The following is a 14050-nucleotide window of genomic DNA, read 5'->3' as shown; positions in this document are numbered from 1 at the left end:
GCTCTTGGCTAAGAAGAAACAGTCTTAATTCCAGCTTGCTCACTTTGGCAAGAAAGTCTGCCATATAACAAAAGCAATAAAAACTTGTTATCTCTCTAGAAACACAAAGCCAACTACTGGGCATCAAAGAAAGGGAAAGTGGTTAGATTCTGGGTGTGTTCATACATGAAACATAAAGTGGCTCTTTCATTAAGGGACCTATGGGTTGTATCCAATGTCAGTTTAATTTAAGTACTATTCATTTAAATGCATCTATACTGAAGGTAGGACTAACAGTGGATGCTACCCTTTGCTATACAAATGTAAACCATGAGCCAGAATACCCATTCACATTACATTATGCCTTATTTATGCTTTCTCTTGTACATGAAGAACGGTCACACATTTACAGTGTGAGAGAAAGATTCAAAGACTATTTAGGTCCTGCATGCGAAAACGTGGGGGGGGGGGAGGTCAGGTAGGTTTGATTGCAATTCTAGTCCAGAAGTCTGACTAGAATAACAAGTTTTTCCTGCTGCCAGATTTCTCTGGCTTCTACTAGAATGTCTCCCTGCCATTCCTTTATGTTGGTCATATAGATTATTTTATTGTGTGCCCAGGAACTGATATCAACCATCTGTCCCTCACATCCAGTGATCCATGATCCGTGTGTGGACAAAGGGACCTGTAGGCCAGAGGTGCACAACCTTTTCAGCCCCAAGGGCCACAGGTGAGGCTGGCTCAGGGACTGGGGGCTGTGCGCACATATTTACACCCACATATACACACACATGTGCGCATGCACACATCCCAGTGAACCTGACACAGATCACTCTTTGCTCACTGCTAGTGAGGATATTATTATTTGGAAGAGTAGGGATTTTGCTACATATAATCCCCATCATCAGTTTCAGCTGACTATTTGATTTGCCGGAAATCATCTAGCAAGCTTCATGTCAGAATGGGGATTTCAACCCAAGTCTTCCTGGTCTAGGTCCAACATTCTACATGCTATACCATATCAGTTATGAAATAAAGGAACAAAGAAAAAGCCCACATACTCTCCGTACCTGCTCCTCAGGGTTGTCAAATGGAATCACCAGGACAACGTCCCCAGCCTTCAATTGTAGCTCATCACTGTCAGTGGCTACATAGTCATGCATGGCTTGTACCTGCAAAGGAATTAGGACTCAGTGAGGGTGCAGCTCCCCTTTTGCAAGAGTCAGTTGTGCGAGCTGTGTGCACGCGCGTTCCAGCCACCCGCCATGAGTCAGTCAACCAAGGCAGGGAGTTTGTGAGGGAAGGAGCAAGGTGGGCCAGCTAGGCTGCTTCCCCTTCTCCTTTCCCTGGAAGGTGGGCCAGTGAGCACTGAGAGTGAACAGAGAAGCCAGCATGATTCAAGGTATGGATCATGGCTCAGGAGACCCCCTAGGAGGTGAAGGAGTGGAGGGATATCCAGGCCTCCCCTGAGAGGGAATGACCAAAAGAAACTGGGGCCTTCTGCCATTCCACATCTCTACATCCCTCCCCTCCTCATGAAGCCCTGCCCCTGTCTCAACCAACCCTCACCCAGCCCTCTCACAGGAGGATCTCTGGAGGGAGTGGTCTTCTCACCCCTCCATGTCATTTAATTGTATTAAATTACACCCCAACCCCCTAGATCTTTATTTCCTGATCAGTGCCTCTGACAGAAGTGATGATATTTCTATCCCCTTTTCACCCATCCTCCCCCACATACCCCTTTCATTAATCTGGAGGCTGACTGGTTTCTTGACTCCAATAACAGGAAGAGATCTTGCTCCTTCTCAAAAACAAGGGCTGCTCCATCTGCATTGAGCTTGAGCCCACCTATAACCCCAACGAACAAGTAACATTTTTATCAATCAGCTACTCCACTTCTCCTTGCCCTGTGAAGCATTTGAACCAGGGAAGCGCTGTGGTTGGATGATTACTTCTGAAGGATATAAATGAAGGGGGACAGGAACGGCTGTTTCCTTTTAGTTTCTTAGCCCATTTAGTTAGAAAAAGAGCAGAGGCTTGGACCAGTGATTTAATTATAAAGGGCCCCAGTCCCATTCTCTTCTAGCTACTGTTTTAGGAGGCTACAGGGGGATGATTAGACTAGAATTGGGGTGAACGCAGAGGACTGTATATTTCATTAATGACCTCCCCCCCATATGCTCCACCCACTCAAACTCTGGTCTGGGATGTACAAATCTGAATATTTGCTCATGATCCAACAGACATGATCTCAACAAAGATGCCACATGAATTATTTTTTCATGTGGCATTTCATGAATTATCACCCATTTACCATCCAGTACACTTTGATGACAATATCAAAGAAGACTTGAGACCTGCAATATGGAGATATTGCAATATGGAATATTCCACTATAATGGCACACTCCAACCAGCAGGGTTGTTGTAAGGATTTTTGAAATAATGTGTGTGAGCCACTTTGTGCATTTAAAAAATGATATATAAATGTTATGTCCTGGAATTTCCACACATGTTAACATGCAAAACGGTTTACAGTTCTTATCTCAATCCTCCTCACAACAGACGCTAATTTCTCAAGGGCCATCTCACCAGCATTATATGTGATAATGATGAGTTTCTCACATACAAACCCTCCATAAGTAATGACATGTGTGGGGACTCAGACTGCACTCAGACTCAGGTGAGCATAGCCCATTTTGTGGATGGTTAATACTATCATTTCCACTTGGCTTTGTCTTCAGCTTTCATTTTAATGCTCAAATGAGTTTTTCATGCAGTGCATTCCGGGATTCATGCTTTGTTAGTATGAATGTTCTGGTGTGTCCCCACCACACACACTCACCTTAAACAGGAAACCTGGTGGCATGTCAGCCCTCTCAGAGGGGGCTCCACTCTCAACTGTCCCATTGACTGTGGCTGGGAAGGTCTCCACAACTACAGCTGGCAGAGAGCTCTAAGAAGGGAAGAGAAGGGGGATAAAAAGAAGGATGGAGGTAACAAAATAACAAAAAACAGTGGGCCCTGCTTGAGAAAAGAACACAGAGGCCCCCTGTAAATCTGAATTCATTCACCAGAAAAGTAATTGCCAGACATGAATCTTTTATTCAAAAATGCATTAGGTGCCAGTGACTTGGTTTTTTTGTCCCTGCCACAGACCTTATTACTTATGGCCCAGAGTAGCCACTGAGGTAAGGAGAATGATTCATGAGAGGATGGGAATCAAAATGGGGCATCACAGAAGGTGGCAAATATTAGACGAAAATCAGGGTGTATAAAGATTAATGGAACAAACAGCAGGCTCTGCCACGAGGGTGTGAAGAGGGAGAGGTCTACAGTAATAGGCAGTTCTTCTGACTCCTCCCCTCGCCCACTTCCTTGATCTAAAATTGGTACTTGTGCTCCTCTTGAATGCCTCTAACCTCTATGTCATTGGCATCACTCCATTCACTGCAACTAACAGCTTAATATGACCTCATGGAGGCAACAAATTGGTTGCCTCTGGCCAGATTTCTTAACATAGCCAGGCATGGTGAGAAAATAGAAGTTGACCATAGGGAGGGTGAAAAAGCCAGCAGTAGGTTCTGGGCTGTTTCAAAACCACAGCCCTCAGAACTTGCCTGGAAAGATCTGTCAGAGTAAGTGAAGGCTGTAGGGCCACACATAAAAGAGCCACAATGATTGACTGAGACTGAAGAGCTCAGAGATCGTCTTCCTAATTCAGACCAACTGCAGCTGCTGCTGTGGCTTGCTTAGCTGTTTGCGTCAAGGTGAAGATTTTCTTATGGAAGGCCATCTGTGGACAATTAATGGACTTTGTTCCATAGTCACAGGCCAGCAAACCGGGTCTCTCTACCAGGGATTCTGTCCACATGGCACTACATGAACAGCAGAAGCTAGAACATTCAAGCTTCAGTGGGTTCACATCCAATTGTGCTAAGGGGGAACCAGTGCTTAATCTCGTATGCCAGCAAGAGCCAATACCAGGGGAGAATGAGACCCCCCGCCCTCTCCCTTGCCTACGGTCTTACTGAGGCAGATCCTGAGTCAGTTTCGGTTTTATTTCCTTCAGCTCCAGCTGCTGCTTCTTTGCCACTTGCCTCAGCACCAGCAGGAGCAGCTTCTGTGGACTGCAACACAAAAGCCAGTTAAACTCCTAGAACCCCAATGTGCCCAGGAGATCACGTGCCTTTTGGAGGGACCTGCCATGACCTGCTGCATTTCCAGGGCTTGTCTGAACTCCGAGTTCCTGCAGGTCAGTGCTGAGCAGAATTTGGTCCCTTCGCTGAACTGCAGCAGCCACAATACAGACAGTTGGGTATCAGGCACTCCCAGTTTGTGTGTTGACACAGTTCCACATTGCACCACTTTGATGGAGAACAAGTAACTTCTGTTATGTCTTGATGGTTACCTTGAATGGGTCAAGCTCCTCTGTCTCAGAGGCATTGTCATACATGAGGCTTACAGGATGCACAACTATTCAGGGGTAGGCAAGCTGGTGCCTTCTAGATGTTCTGCACTACAATTCCTATCCGCCCCATCCAGGAGGGCCAATGGTCAGAGATTATAATAGTTGTAATCCAAAACATCTGGAGGGCACCAGGTTGTCTAACCCTGGTTTGTTGTTAACTCTGGTTCACACGGAAGAAAAAACAAAGGCAAGGGGGTTGTAATGCAAATGTTCTAGGCAACTGAGGTTTTGCATTTGCATTACAAAAGTGCTTGAAGCAAGAATTATTTTAAAACCTCACATCTGAAACACCCTGTTTGCCCTGTCCTTCAGCACATAACCCAACAGCATGCCCGGAAGTGCCTGTTTTCCATGCAATTGCAGGGTTCTCTGCTTTCTGCATTGTTGCTACTCTTTCTTTAATCACTGAACACCTGCAGTATCTCTTTGTACTGCCTTGTATTGCGTTAAAACTTGCATTTTGCCTTGGGTAAAATATTTAAAATGTGGCTGACAGATAAACTCATGCTGACAGGACTGGAGAACGGAACAAAGCTATGATTAACTCTAGTAACCTGACAATAAAATTTCTTACTACAACAACAGCACCTGCCTTTTGGATACAGGATAACTGACTAATACATGAAGACAGAGTTCACTGTTCTAACTCAGCAAAAGTTTACAAAAAGAAAGAAAGAAAGAAAGAAAGAAAGAAAGAAAGAAAGAGACAGCTAGATATGAAAATAGGGTAAGCCTTCCTGATCAATGATACCACACATACATGAACAGAGTTAGCTGCAAATGGTGAAAAATATGAATTGGCCAAAAGGCAGCGCTCCTCACCCAGAAGAGTATTTATGCTATCAAAGGCTGCCATCACCTGGCCATTGGGGAAAAAGACTAGTAAGAATCTATCCAGTTTCTTATCTGTCCATATTAATCCATAGGGATCGTATAACTCTCAATTCTGTGAAGTCTGCATTAGAGGCATGCAAAAGAGAAATTGATAATGTGGTAACGGAGCCTATGGAAGAGGGGAAGCAGAGCCCCAAGTAGATATCAAGTTCACTACTAAGGCAAGTGTTGCTCTAAAGCACGGATGTTGTTGGACTCCAACTCGCACTGTCCTTCACTATTGGCTATGCTGACTAGGGCTGGTGGACGTTGCAGTCCACCAACATCTGGAGGGGCACATGTTCCCCATCCCTGCTCTAAAGAAAGTCAGAGAAAAATCCAAAGTCCTCCAAGGAAAACAGTTCCAGTTTACTCCAGAACACAGAGTGTCTGGTGTGACAGGACAGTGAAATGCATCAGCTGGCATAATCTAAAATAATTCTTTCCCCCTTTATAGTGGTCCAGCCCATCCAGTGTCAAGATACCAACATCTGGATGCTATTAACAGATTATTTTACCAAGCAGTTAAAGGTCTTCTGGTATCACAAACAATGAAGGGTCTTGTGGCACCTTAAAGACTTAACAAATTTGTTATGGCACGAGCTTTCGTGGACATCAGATGCAAGTGGGCTGAACTCTATGAAAGCTTAGGCCAAAATAAATTAGTTAGGCTTTAAGTTGCCACAAGACAACTTGTTGCTTTTGCTGCAAGAGAGTAACATAGCTAGCCTTCTGGAAACAAGGATCACAAAGTAAGGGCAGGGGCAGGGAGGAATTCTTTTTTCAGCAACACCAATTATCTGTAAATCTGTTCAATGCTTTCCTTTAGAAGGCCTATACAAACTAATGGCCTGATTGCTAGGTGAAATGTCCTAGTAACTGGGAACACTTTTCCTATCCACCTGATGCAGTAAATGAGAATTGCAAAGATGCAATGGGCATAGAATAATCAAAGCCTATTTTTATGCATGCTCACTCAGAAGTAAATACTAAATACGTACTTTCGTATGGGTCTTACTCATAGGAACATAGAAAGCTGCCTTCTAGCGAATGGGTTTGCTTATTTCCCTGCCATGCATGCCAGTTGTGTCCTAGCAGAATTTGCATACTCACCCTCGCTGTTGGTTGCCATGTTACGTGAACTGAGGTGGCATGGCTTGTTAGAGTGGGCAGCACCCCTCAAATAAACCGTGGGATGTTGCTGAGTCAGTGCCCACTCCCAACAAGCTGTGCTGCTCAGGTCTGCATGACCCACAGGCACCATACAAAAATGGCACCCGTGGGCCCCTGGCACAACACAATAGCCCTTGTGGCTAAATTAAGCCACAGTGGGCTCTTGTGTCATGCAAACCAGCTCACTTGAGTCAGGTCATTAGTCCATCTAGCCCAATATTGTCAACACTGACTGGCAGCAGATCTCCAGGGTTTCAGGCAGGAATTTTTCCAGCACTACCTGGAGGTGCTGGGGATTGAACCTTGGAACTTCTGCATGCAAAGCAAGTGTTCTACCACTGAACTATGGCCTCTCTCCTTGTTTTATTTATTTATTAATTAAATTTCTTAATCGCCCATCTGGCCGGTCACCCGGTCACTCTGGGCGATGTCCAGCAATACAAACAGTTTTAAAACAATAAAATTCTACATTAAAACATCATATTTCTAAAAATACCCTAACCCACCCCAAATGCCTGCCTGAACAACCACCTTTTTAACGCGTAGTGGAATCTCATTAAACAGCTTGTCCAGCTGTCACTCCAGCTGTTACTCTCACCCACCCCACTCAGTTCCTTCTCATGAGTCCATGGTAGATACAAGTTTTGGCCAGCCCAAGATGACTTTTCTCGCAGTCCATAGCTACATGAACACTGTAAAATCTCCCAACTGTCAGCAGTCATGTGCTGAGTTCAGCCCAAACCAGCTTCTGTATTTGATTGCTACCCCTCCAAGCAAGTGCAACAGTTGATCTGTGCTGAGTTTTACAAGTAGATGTTTCCATGTCACTCTGCACCTACAGTAATGTGGGGAAACAGTCATCCTAAGCTTCTGAAATACTGTAACTAGCACAGCCTTAAGAGACCAGTAGTGTCTCCCCTCTAAAAGGTTTCACACATGCTACTTACAGTGCTTTTGGGCTTCTCTCACACTGTTGGTGTTCATTTGTGAAAGACAGACATGCAGTTTCCAAAGCCGTTACATCAAATTTTTAAAATGGATTGCCATGATGGAAGGCGGATTTATGGCTGACACGATGAAGCCTTACCAGTAGCTGCCATTACTACAGCAACGCAAAGGCTTTCGGGATACATGAGGGGGAGTGGGCAAAGTGGGCAGGAACAAAACAACCCATGAAGCAAAGCAAGCTGCAAATCGTTCAGTTCTCTGGCAGCCAAATCATGGGTTAACTCTGGGTAAGGCAACAAACAACTCATGGGTTAACTGAATCATGGGTTGTTGTTATATGTGAACAGGCTCTGTGTTTCAATCTTACTGTCTTTGGGGGGGATCTTACCTATGAACAGAAGCATTCTCTCCTCTTCTTAATTCTTCTGTGAGTTATGTTTTAAAATCGTTTTATGTTTTAATTGTAAGTTGCCTTGGGGGCCCTATTTGGCCCCCAAGCATATAAATACATACATTTTTACCTCTACTCTTATTTTTTTCCATAGAGATGTACACTATCCTGATAACTGTATATTGAAGAGTGGTATAAAAAAATAAATGATAAATAAATAACAGACATCTGAGAATGGCTTGGTTTTTTCACATTTTAATTTATCTTTCCTGGATTGATGTACCTCTTCTGGTAACTATTATTACCTTAGGGAGCACCTTCTCCCCTACATCCCAGTCCACCACCTAAGATCCTCTGAGGACTCTCTCTTGCGGCTGCCTAATGTGAGACTCGCAGCCTCACACAAGAGGACTTTTTCTTTTGCCGCCCCTCAATTGTGGAATGACCTGCCAGTTGAAATGCGCCTGCTGACCTCGTTGAAGGGTTTTAAGCAGGCATTAAAGATGCTATTATTCCGGCAGGCCTTCCCTTTTGAGAACCCTTGTTCCTTCTGCTGACTTTTGTATACTGTTTTAAGCAGTGTTGTTTTAAGCTGTGTTTTATTGTTGGATTTTTTTTAAAAAAAAACGTTGTTTAGTTCAAAGTTGTTTTTGTTATATGTTGCTTGTATATATTGTCCATATGTTTTATGTAAATGGTTTTTAAACTTTGTGTATTGTATTGTAATGTTTTAACTTTTGTAAACTGCCCAGAGAGCTTCAGCTGTGGGATGGTATAGAAATATAATATAATATAATATAATATAATAAATATAATATAATATAATATAAATAGCACAGCTCCCTTAATCAATTCCTTCTCCTTTTCCATAACTTTGTGCAGCTGTGCCATGGCAATTCACTTCCTTCACATTATCCTCATTATGCAGAAAACTAAACAGACAGGCAACCATCACTTTAGGGAAAAATGGATGCTAGCAGGCCAACAGAATGAAGCCACTGCAGGAACAAGTATAATGTTCACAGTTCCATTGGGAGCAAAAATAAGAGCCAAATCTGACACACATGTTTTCCAGATCTTCTCTTTACGCTCCATACAGCCAGCAATTTTATGCTCCCCGCCATTAAAAAATACACACCACAGAAAAGCAACCATATGTATTTTGAGGATAAATGGTGTCTGGATGAAGCCAAAATGGTCACCAAATCCTTTTGATCTCACCCCTCATGCAACAGAACATAACGCAACACTTATTTTATCTCTTTGTTGCCTTCAACAAAATCTCTCTAGGACAAATTAGGAATTGCTGAAGGTGAAAAGAGAATAATCAGTAATTTTAATACTAAAGGCTAGACTCACTGTAAAAGCAGAGGAGCAGACAAAATAGCAACAATATACAATCACATTATTAAACCTCACATTTTTGTGGGATGAGGTGAGCAATTGATGCAGGGGCACTCAAAGGGCCTGTCACTGGCTGGAAATTACATCACAGAATCATAGAACAGTAGGGTTGGAAGGGGCCTACAAGGCCATCAAGTCCAACCTCCTGCTAAATGCAGGAATCCAAGTCAGAGCATCCCTGACAGATGGCTGTCCAGCCTTGTCTTGAATGCCTCCAGTGTGGGAGAGCCCACCACCTCCCTAGGTAATTGGTTCCATTGTCGTATTGCTCTAACAGCAGGAAGGTTTTCCTGATGTTCAGCCAGAATCTGGCTTCCTGTAACTTCAGCCCATTATTCTGTGTCCTGCACTCTGGGATGATCAAGAAGAGATCCTGGCCTTCCTCTCTGTGACAACCTTTCAAGTTCTTGAAGAGCGCTATCATATCTCCCCTCAGTCTTCTCTTCTCAAGGCTAAACATGCCCAGTTCTTTCAGTCTCTCTTCATAGGGCTTTGTTTCCAGTCCCCTGATCATCTTTGTTGCCCTCCTCTGAACCCTCTCCAGTTTGTCTGCATCCTTCTTAAAATGTGGCGCCCAGAACTGGACACAGTACTCCATATGAGGCCTAACCAGTGCTGAGTAGAGGGGAACTAGTACTTCCCGGGATTTGGAAGCTATGCTTCTATTAATGCAGCCCAAAAGAGCATTTCCCTTTTTTGCAGCCACATCACATTGTTGGCTCATATTCAGCTTGTGATCAACAACAATTCCAAGATCCTTGTCGCTTGTAGTGTTGTTGAGCCACGTATCCCCCATCTTGTAACTGCATTTGTTTTCTTTTTCCTAGGTGCAGAACTTGGCATTTATCCCTATTAAATGTCATTCTGTTGTTTTCTGCCCAGCACTCCAGTCTATCACGATCACTTTAAAAAAAAATTCTGTCTTCCAAAGTATTAGCTATCCCGCCTGATTTTGTGTCATCTGCAAATTTGATCAGCACTCCCTGCACCTCCTCCTCCAAGTCATTAACACAAATGTTGAAGAGCATTGGGCCCAGGACTGGTACCCACTCGTTACCTCTCCCCAGTTTGAGAAGTTCCCATTGATAAGCACTCTTTGAGTCCGATTCTGTCGGGTGATGAGGCTTTGAGTCTTACATCATATCCTGTCAATCAGCAAGCCTTCCATTAAACCTCTCCCGTCATTGCTCTTCCTCCACCTGGTACCCACTCTGCCTTCCCTAGGTTTTGTCTTTTTTCCCCCTGGGGGAGAAAGGAAGCAGGCAAAGGAAGGCTGGCACTAGGGCTAATGCCCTTCAAGACTTAAGTTGAACACTTAACCTCCTCCAAGGTTTTCCAAGCATCCAGCTTTAAAAGCTGGCAGGGCACAATGCATTTTCATGGTAAGCACAAAGCTGCTCACCCATCCCTAAAAGCAATGTTAAAAAAGACTATTAGATGTTCCAGGCCAAGCTATGACTTTAATAACTAGACCACACCAGGGTTTTCCCCCCAAAGAAATGGTGTGAGGTGTGCCCAGAGAATGGCTAAACTCTAATTCCATTTGAAATTAAGGGTGCAGGAGGCCAGAGGTGATAGATTTGCCTTCTATCATGGTCCAGTGCATTCTATAGACCAGCAGCTAGTAAGCCCTGTGCTAGAGCACAGCAGCCAGAATGGGACAAGTTTCAAACACATGGCAGTTTCAAACACTTTCACTTACTTGGCTGATCTCGGTCTCGGTGGTCTGGTCAGGCCAGTCCACCACGAACGCACTACTGCTAGGATTATCGGCAGGAAACTGATCCATAGATTGCACGCTGCTAGAGGGAGTCTTTTCAGGCTGATGGACAGAATTTGAGGAAGGGAGAGAGGAGAGAAACAGAGACGGGAAGAGACAGCAGTGGGCATGGGTTTGGGAAGATACAAAAATGAGAAGAGTGCAGTGAGAAGTAAGACAGCAGACAATGAAACAGTCCCAGGATAAATAGATCTGCTGGAGAGGTAAGAGGCAAGTACTCTATATTTCTTGATGGATAACGTGGCGGAAAAGGCGGCTGCGGCATTACCTGTACATCCACATGTATCAGCGTATATTGACTGCCCTGACTGGTCAACTTGGGATGCATTGTTATGGTGACAGGGGGACCTTTTACTGGTTTCAAGCAATGCACGTGGAACTGCCCTGGAAGGCTACTAATGCAAGCATCTGCCAGTCCAGTTCTCTAGAGGATGCTCTCCTGGTTTAGCCTTGTCAAGCCAATCCTTGGAAACATCAGGACATCCCCCCTCCACTAGTAAATCACTCTTGCTTTCTGCATTATAGCTTCTATGCACTGTCTAACCCAAAAAAGCAGCACTGGCTTGTTTGCTTCTCCTCTGCTGGGGATGGGAAAAGAACATTTTAAATTCTGCCACTATCAGAAAATTTGATTTCATAACAAAAGAAGGCAGGGCTGATGTTCTTTATGTTTGCTCACAAAAACAGCTGCTTTTTAAAAAGTATCAGCATTAAAAAGGGGTAGCAAAAAACCAAGCCCATAACTTCTGTTTCAGGAATTTCAAGAGGTAATGGCCACTAAATGCTTTTTTTTAGCTGTTGCTTCCAGGCACAGAATGCAAACATATATGATGAGCTAAATTAAGCCTGAACTGGTGTGCTGAATTTGACTTTGACTTAACTTAGCTGCTAATTCTAGTTTATTCTCTTTTATAATATATGGGGCAATTTTATGTCATAATGTATTTGAATCATTTTACATATGATCTAATTTTATAGTTTGTTTTTGTTTTAAAAACACTCTTTCCCCTCATCATGGGTTAAAACCCCAAGCTCTTCTTTTTTTGAACCAAACGCCTTGTTGAAGAATAGGGTTTAACTAACAAAGAGGGTTTAACAACCTGTATCTATCTTCATCTCATTGATATCAGACTCCCAATAAGATCTGGGCTCCTGAACATTATATGACTTGTTGTTTAATCCTGATGGTATATAGTGAATATATTCTAAAATAGCCTTCTCTCATCCCCACCAAGATCTGCATTTGATATCATAACTATCAGTTGCACACCACTAGAGCTGGATCTACATAATTCATACCTCAATGGCAATGATATCTGAGGATATTTAATGAAGGAAAATCCTTCTAACTAACAACAAGACATTGTTCAGAAATAGTCTTAAAGGCCCTATCTAAACTCAAGCAAACTAGAGGCAGCAATAGCATCAGCACTGGCTGCACATCCTTTCATAGAGAGACATTCCATTTCAAACATCTATATTTTCAATCTGAAATTAATGAATTATTTGGCCAATAATGGTTGCAGTCCTAATATTCGTTTAAAAGGCTATTAGTCCGACTTCAAAGCACAGTTAGATGACCTCTTCAGCATTACACAAGGACATACATAAGCAAGCGGGCAGAACATTATAAAGGAGAGCAAATCACAACAGAAATCTTCTTACGGCATAGTCCTATGGGTTGTGCCCTCACTGGAAGGAAGCCTCCAAACCAGGGTGGGAGAAGCAACTGAGGTGATTTTCGCATCTCTGTCCTCCTTTTTATTCTTTTTCCTCTAGATGGGCCTGTGAGCCTGTGAGCCCATCTAGAGGAGGCATGCTGGCAGGGATGGGGATGGGGCTTGAGAGGCCATAATATCCTGGTCTCCCTCTCCCCTTCTCTCCCCGCTCACCAGAACTTTCTAGAGCGGCTGCACATAAACTTTGTGATTGTGAGAATCAACAGGGTAATGTGGCATCGTACCATTACCACAGTTGCTACAGCACGGCCACACAGCAGTGCAAGGCTGATTTGGCTGCTGCCATCCACACAGAAAGGAGACACATCAGAGTATCCTGGCACTATTCTTTTTAAGTAAGAGGCACAGTGCCTCAGAATTCTTTCTCCCACTTCCTAATGTTAATAGCTAGTTTTACTGACAACATGTTTGGAGCAACAGGACCTTATGTGGGACTTAGTGTTTCGACTAGGGCTGCAAACTTTACTTAATAGTCAGTTAATACATGAGTTGTGATTATCAGTTTTAATCTCAGGGAAAGCAAATGTTAACTGTTGAAACTGAGTGTTAAGTGCGTATGCATTTTTGAGGTTGTTTTGCATCTCCGTGTTCTTGGCACTGAAATGAATTTATGAAAGATGGCCTTTCCTTCTAACAAAAAGTGGTATCAATTGATAACTTATAAGTTATCTTGCACTTTCTTCAGAACCTCAAGAAGGCATCTGCATTGAGGTTTCGATAATTTACAAATGTATTTACATTTAATAAATGAAAGACAGCCTTGCCTTCTAAGAATGAAGTGGGCTGTAATTCATGACAAATTATGCCATAATAAATTTGTTAGACTTTGAGGTCTCACAAGACTCTTTGTTCTTTGTACTTATTAATTGTACATTATTTTGTACTTTCTTCAGTATCTCAAGAAGATTAATTTGGAAATGTATTTAATCAATTAATAGGCAGTTCAGTAAATAATTATTTGCTGAATGGACAGCTCTAATTTCAGTGCAGTTAATCCCTGCGATACAACAATACATGTTTAGCTGAGAAAGATATCCAACAAACTTATGGCAGGGAGGGATATTTATACACCTCTTCACCTAAACTTCATTGCTAGAAATCCAGTGCCATTCCTCAGGACACAAATAGAAAAATCTATTTACTAAACCTTTACAAGGAAGGAGGAAGGGGAAAGTTAGCAGAGAAAAAAATTAGAAAGGTAACAGCAAAGCTATCTGAGTCAAAAAAAGACATGTCCAACAGTTTGACACAAGGCCACTGCGATGGAGAAACAGTGTGAAAGTCAGACGAGGC

The 14050-nt window shown here is 43.1% G+C and overlaps 1 protein-coding gene across 10 annotated transcripts in view; it reads right to left on the bottom strand.

Moving 5' to 3' along the window:
* Nucleotides 1-14050, bottom strand: part of BIN1 (bridging integrator 1) — a 160174-nt gene that overhangs the window by 5854 nt on the left and 140270 nt on the right. For 5 of the 10 annotated variants that reach the window (XM_084806667.1, XM_084806684.1, XM_084806729.1 and 2 more), the window contains 3 exons: nucleotides 4010-4108; nucleotides 2824-2934; nucleotides 1050-1151 (listed from right to left, as the gene is read on the bottom strand). In XM_084806667.1, coding sequence (XP_084662793.1) covers nucleotides 1050-1151; nucleotides 2824-2934; nucleotides 4010-4108 — 312 coding nt within the window. Of the gene's footprint in view, nucleotides 1-1040; nucleotides 1152-2823; nucleotides 2935-4009; nucleotides 4109-10940; nucleotides 11061-14050 lie in introns of all 10 variants that reach the window. The other 5 variants (XM_084806675.1, XM_084806694.1, XM_084806710.1 and 2 more) reach the window with 2 other exon arrangements.

The sequence above is a fragment of the Heloderma suspectum genome, chromosome 1 (genome assembly GCF_057233095.1).
Source record: "Heloderma suspectum isolate Gila_16-S chromosome 1, 16-S_ref, whole genome shotgun sequence".
Lineage (NCBI taxonomy): Eukaryota > Metazoa > Chordata > Lepidosauria > Squamata > Helodermatidae > Heloderma > Heloderma suspectum.
The sequence above is the reverse complement of the archived record's forward strand: the minus strand, read 5'-3'. Positions and strand labels throughout refer to the sequence as shown.